We start from the raw sequence: 6812 nt of genomic DNA, 5'->3' as shown, positions 1-6812 counted from the left end.
CTGGCGGTCAGGCTGAGAGAACAATGACATACTGGATGCCAACGGCCAACCCAGGTAGAGAGAATAGAATGAATGAAGCTGGCAGAAAGGCATGGCGAGCCGCGTGAGACCCTACTGATGACTGCTGACCTCACCGGGTATTTTCTGGATGCTGACGTGGAACGGGGAGGTCTTTCCCCATACGATGATTAAGGTGCCCTTCATTCCAGAAACTACTTTGTAGGCTCTTGGTTCTTTCTTCAGAGTGTGCCTTTTCAAGGGCTAAGAGTGGAGTTGCGGGTTTCCTGAGACATCTTTCTCGATTTAACTCTGATCTAAGTTCTAGTCGATAAATGAGAGATGCAAGTAAGAATGAGGGGTCAATTTATTTTAAGTCAATTTATCATTCAATATCAATGTGCACACCTTCAAACATTGATAAATATTGCCATTTCTAGAAAATTAACGTCATCTTAAAATTATTTGAACAGCGATTTAACAATTATGTACAATTAACTCAACCTACTTTTGTAGAAACAGAATTATGTGTAAAAGTGCCCTCACCACCCAGTAATGATTTCACAGTACCTTTCCATGACACTTTGTCACGAAAGCGGCGGCTGCATTAATGGAATCCAAGTGGACTCCCTAATTTAGCAACGGTGCAATCAGGACCGCAAATGCAAGCGACCATTCATTCCAAACAACACCTGCTGTGCTAATATATACATATTTGCCCATTTTCGGCACTGGGTGAGGAAAATCATTAGGAGGCGGTCATTTTCTTATTGGTGGTAAGCAGAAATTACTTTTACGATTTAAAAAATTGACATCAAGAGGCTAGATTATGTTGGTTTTTATAACATGTAATACTACGTATTTTAAGAAGTTCTTGGTTTCATTGGCAGCTGTTTCTAATTGCAAACCTTACTTCAGTTGTAATAGGATAGGAAGTGGAGATATCTCCCCGGGATCTCAAATAGAAATTATGATTGCTTACCAGCAATGAATAACATATTTGGATAGAAAGAGATCCTTGGCTTTATTCCTAAAGTTTTTTTCTACTTACGTGTTTAGCCTCTTTTCATATCCCCTCGAAAGAATCCCAAATATGTCTAAAACTCTGTCAAAGGAAAGTAACTTTATATGGACTAGAGCTTGTGTTGGAAAACAAGGTTTACCATAGCATTCCATAGCTTTTCTTTTTTCCTTTTTAAGGAACATATCCAGCCAAAACAATGAAATAAAAAGGTAAGGTAGAAGAAATATGGGTGAAGTCATAATAAAGTACATTTTCTTTTATTGACATAGAACATATACTTAAACTTTAAATGCTGGCTCTTTAAGAAAAAGTTTCTCCTGGTAAATATGCATAACTGTTGCCCAAAAATGTACACAGTGTTGTCCCCAAAATATTTATACATATAGTGGTCCACTTAAGACCAGTCCCATTATACCATACTGGAATACAATGTGCTCTTAATTTATAAATGGGCTACCCTCTGTATATAAAATATAAAGGCATGTATGTTATACATACAAAGTAAGAAATATAAAAAGGAGATGGAAAGAAAAAAAAGTGTTCTTCCCTATAAGATCCAGACAGAAATTCAGTGTAATCAGTGAGATCGTGTAAAATGTACTCTTAATTTATAAATGGGCTACTCTCAGTATATAAAATAGACAGGCATGTATGTTATACATATAAAGCAAGAAATATAAAAAGGAGAGATGAAAAAAGAAAGAAAAAAGGGTCCTTCCCTGTAAGATCCAGACAGCAATTCAGTGAATTAGCAAGACCACGTAAAATGTCTGAAGAGTTTCAGTTTTGGCCAATACCTTTCCGAAAAATATCTAAGCTATGAGCGCACTAAGTTTCCATTTCAAGAATTTAGCAGAGGTTTCCAGTTAAACATTCAGTGAAGATGCTGTGGTCTCCTTAATGTGCAGAAAAGAGGCCTTTTAGGGTCTGTCAAACAGAAACAAACAAAAAGCCACTCATTTGTAGCTGGTTAGTTATCACCTCTTAATCAAGTGTGTGTAGTGCAGAGAATCAAATCCCAGACCATCAGCGTTTGAATATGTTTGATGAAAGATTCCAATGAAGGGTCTGAATTCTTCCTAGATCTCAGAGGGAATGGGGCAGGACGTGATGGCAATCCCCAATCCACCCCAAAGGTGGCTGGTCCAATCTTAACTCTTGAAGTTAAAAAACACACCAAATGTTTCTATAGCATTCTTTCTGCTGCATTTTCTTTATTTCAAGCCACAGGTCTACTTGGAGGGTCATGCAGCAAGTGGCTTATAAATAAAATCAGAGTCTATGAATAGTGTCATCACATTAAGAGACAACTGTTGGATTCTCTCATTAGGCAAAGAGCTCGCATCTTTGGAATCCATGAGTTGGTATTATTTATGGGATACCTAAAATGGGGGACAAAAACCACATATATCAATAACGACATACATGCAGTTCAAGAATTAAGGCAACGAAGACTATTTAATCATTTCTGGAGCTACTAATTCCACATGATTTCTAACTACTGCTTCAGAGTTAAAAGGTAACAAATAGGACTAGGCCAATTCCAAAATCAGCAAATATTAACACTACTGCTAACTGTTTACCAAGGCAAACAATCCCCAGTGTCCTCAAATCTCAGCATATGTTACCAAGAAAGAACCTAAAGGTGGGAGCCTCATCTCTTTGGAAGTCTAAGAATTCCGCAAGTAACGTACCCCCTAACTTGGAGATAGGCTATATGTCTCAATTTTCAGGGAGAGCAGGCATTTTTGTCCCGTCACGGTACCAAGAGGCAAACAGGAGAAACAAACAAACAAAAAAAATCAGTGAAAACATTCGGTTGCGATATGTTTCTCCCTTTTCCAAACCATCCAGAAAAACTGAGGATAATGAAAAAATAATAGAGCCTTTCCTAAAATAGCATCTCAGTTTCTTTATAAATCTAAATTATAGTTCCAGGGAATAGGTAGGCTTTTCCACCAAACATTCACGAGAAGCAGAAAGAAAAATGGACACCTGCTAATTCCGTAAAGGCTTAAGTATACAGAAGCCCTTTGTAAGGTATAGAGCACTAATACCAGTAGGAGGCATTGTTTTTTATGAAAGCAAAAGATTTGAACACATTTATCCTGAGTAGGAAAAATATGGAAAAAAGGTCATCTAGTTTTAAGTTCTCATGCAAGTAACCCGTATTTTTATCATTAACAGGTAACCTCATGTTCTGCTGATGTCAGTAATTTTCATTCCATATTTAGATACAGCTCTAAACTGAGGATGCCCAGTGGAGTTAAGGCTTGTCTGATTTCTACAATCTGGATATTCCCTCCATATCAGTTAACTTTACATTTTGTACGTGAAACCCAGGCCACCATCTAATTCGGAGAAATCATTCAAGTCTTTCCCTAATTATGAAACTTTAAGAAACATTTCACTTTCTTGGTAACATATGGAAGAAGTCATTGCCATCTAAGCCCTTCCAAAAAGGATGATTAAATTCAACTTAACACAGGTTACGCAATGTATTTTACAACATGCTGAGCAATTGTACATTTCTAAGAATATTCAGAAGTTAATGTGCAAAAAATAATTCGGTTTTAATTTCAACTCCAATTTCTTTTAGCAATAATTTTTAAAACTGCAGTTCACAAAATACAGTCTTGCAACTAAAATAAAAGTCACTATCAGGTTTCCCCAGTTCTAGAGTTTTCCGGAGACTCTGCTCAGACATACTCTGGATGAAACTCTTACCAGAACTGAAATATTAAGACTCGCAGAGCAAACTTTTTGAAGCGTGACCAACTTCTGGACGTTTGAAAGCCAATGTAATGAAACGTCAGAAGTATACTTAAACGGTCATCTGTCACTCTGGAAAGCCCTTCCATTTAAGCATTCATAAGACTACTTTCACGTTGGCTTTACTGCTGCAGCTGCCAGCAGAAAGTACCCCCCAAAGAAATTGCCGTTTACTGCAAATAAAAGAATGAAGCAGAGTCGCAGACCTCAATTCTGACTGCCTCAAGGATTAAGTGGTCTAACTAATTAGACCTTTCATGCATTTTCCAGGTTCCTAAGCATAGGGAGAATGAAAAACACTGAACATTTTCTGCTGAGTTATACACAAATACATTAGCGCTAACTAATAAAATTGTCTAATTTAAAGAGTAACTGACCTGAGATGTACCTTGCTCCGATTAACATTACCATGCTACTCACTATAAATAAGCCCAAGGGTAGACTACAGAAGATACTAGGGTCACCTGTGGTCATCCAAGTAGAAGGGGATTCCAGTCAAGCAAACCAAAAGAGAGACACATAATTACAATATTTGTGTTAAGAATCACATGACAGCAAAACAAAACAAGTTATAAAAATAGTATATTCGTAAAAGCTAGCAAAGAGTTATTACTTTAAATCAAAAATATAATCAATATCGAAGGCTTATGATAGTTAACAAACAATACAGATAGCATGCCGCAAGTAGCCAAGAACATAATACATATAGACCCGCATAAGCCTTCTACTGGCAAAGCAAAAGAGAGGTGATGGGGAGAGAGCTTTTTGGGAGGCTGTTGATTGTGGCTTTCTGGACTCTTCCCCCGGAGATACTATATGCGCAATCCAATTCCCCCAAGGTTCAAATTACAGATCCTTTAGCTATCAGAAAAGAGTTATAGTGCTCTGCTGAAAATGAACTTCACACCCTACTTGATGCTAAAATATTCGTTTTGTTTTCTTTTTTCTCTTCATTTAATTTATTTTTCATTTAAATCCAAGTTAGGTAACATATGGTGTAGTAATGATTTCAGGAGTAGGACTTAGTGGTTTTGTTTTCTTTTATACATGGAACTTTCTGTGTGTAAGGAAATATACCTGACAATATTACTGTAATTATACACTAAGTTGTATGAGCCAATCAATCAATGTATTGATCTAGCTTTTTATAATAAACTCTACACCCAACACGGGGCTCAATCTATCTGTTTATTCATAGTAAAAACTCTACACCCAACATGGGGCACAAACTCATGATCCCAAGAGCAAGAGTCACAAGCTCTACCGGCTGAGCCAGCTGGGTGCCCTGTGATTTTACATTTAAAAAAAAACTGCCAGGGCGCCTGGGGGGCTCAGTCGGTTAAGCGTCCAGCTCTGGGTTTTGGTTCGAGTCATGATCTCGCAGTTTCGTGAGTTGGAGCCCCACACCGGGCTGTGTGTGCTGATGGTGCGGAGCCTGCTTGGGATTCTCTCTCTCCCTCCCACTCTTTTTTTTTTTTTTTTTGATTAAAAAAATTTTTTTTGACGTTTATTTATTTTTGAGAGACAGAGAAAGAACACGAGTGGGGAAGGGGCAGAGAGAGAATGGGACACAGGATCCGAAGCAGGCTCCAGGCTCTGAGTTGTCAGCACAGAGCCCGATGCGGGGCTCGAACGCATGAACCGTGAGATTGTGACCTGAGCCAAAGTCGGACGCTTAACCCGACTGACCACCTAGGCGCCCCTCCCTCCCTCTTTCTGCCCCTCCCCTACTCACGCTGTTTCTGTGTCTCTCAAAATAAATAAACGAATAAAATTGAAAAATTATAAAATATATATAAAAATAAATAAATTAAAAAAATTCCCTGTGGATGCCTGGGTGGCTCAGTAGGTTAAGCATCTGACTCTAGATTTTGGATCAGGTCACGGTCTCCTGGTTCATGGGATCCAGCTGTGTCTGGCTTTGCACTGACAGCACAGAGACTGCTTGGGATTCTCCCTCCCTCCCTCTGTCTCTGTCTCTGTCTCTGTCTCTGTCTCTCCCTCCCTCTGCCCTTCCCCTACATTCATGCATGCTCTCTCAAATAAACTTAAAAAAATAATAAAAAAAATTGCCTGAGAATATGGTTGTTTTGATATTTCCTAACCTGAATTCTGTCAAAATCCCTTCCGTTAAAGAATATTCTTTATACACATATGCTTTTCTTGAACTTAAAAATTATGTTTCTGTAATATTTAATGCTCTTTATAAAAGAAGCCTATTCAAAATTAACCTCCAAATGTTAAGGATATACAACCACTGGATTGTCATTTCTTTGCCTTTTTGGGAGAGGATTTTTTCCCCTTGCCTTGTATTTCTCTCTCCTTAGAAGGTAGATTAAAGAGGGATATAAACCATTTTTCTTCATTTTACCATTGCTTATGTTATTTTCCAGATAAAAACAAGGTTTCTTTTTGTTTCCACATTTGTGGAGGCCACATTGTAACCTGATTTTAGGAAAGGGAACATATATTCTAGTTCTTTTAGAGCAAGCCATCAGTTATGCTAGGTGGTTTTTCTTGTTTGTTTGTTTGTTGTTTTTTTAGTTACGCTAAGTTCTGAGAACTGCTTTCCTGACATGGCTACAGTGCGTTCTAGTTTGCGAAGAAGATCGTGAGCAGGGCCTGCATTCACAAGTCCGTACTAATTTAGGTGGCATGGATTTAATGGAAATATATCCTTTTTGGTGACTGACCGGTATCTCCACACACACGCTGGTTATTTAATAGCTGTGTGCATTTAAACACATTTAAACCAATGTGAACTGTTTCCAAAATGTTGTTTTGGCGTGTCTGGAGTGCAAATGCGGAGTGCAAAGCCAAGCTCATCATTTATGATAAGCTCTCTCCAAAAAGTATCAAATCTCCAATCACTTCTACATTTTAAAGACACACAAATGTCTATTAAAAATTGTTTACGGTATATTCAAATATAGTTAGAAATAAGAAATATGACTTCTTCGAAAGTGGCAAACTGCATCAGAAATTAAGAGAACATACTATTTTTTCCAGAATAACAGCT

General features: G+C 37.9%; 1 protein-coding gene across 8 annotated transcripts in view; it reads right to left on the bottom strand.

Moving 5' to 3' along the window:
- Positions 1-346: 346 nt before the first annotated feature.
- Positions 347-6812, bottom strand: part of GK (glycerol kinase) — a 79543-nt gene continuing 73077 nt past the window's right edge. For 4 of the 8 annotated variants that reach the window (XM_045472965.1, XM_045472962.1, XM_045472963.1 and 1 more), the window contains 2 exons: positions 4171-4257; positions 347-2403 (listed from right to left, as the gene is read on the bottom strand). In XM_045472965.1, the coding sequence (XP_045328921.1) occupies positions 2393-2403; positions 4171-4257 (98 nt within the window). In that variant the 3' untranslated portion in view covers positions 347-2392. The remainder of the gene's footprint in view (positions 2404-4170; positions 4258-6812) is intronic. The other 4 variants (XM_045472966.1, XM_045472968.1, XM_045472969.1 and 1 more) reach the window with 2 other exon arrangements.

The sequence above is a fragment of the Leopardus geoffroyi genome, chromosome X (genome assembly GCF_018350155.1).
Source record: "Leopardus geoffroyi isolate Oge1 chromosome X, O.geoffroyi_Oge1_pat1.0, whole genome shotgun sequence".
NCBI lineage: Eukaryota > Metazoa > Chordata > Mammalia > Carnivora > Felidae > Leopardus > Leopardus geoffroyi.
The sequence above is the reverse complement of the archived record's forward strand: the minus strand, read 5'-3'. Positions and strand labels throughout refer to the sequence as shown.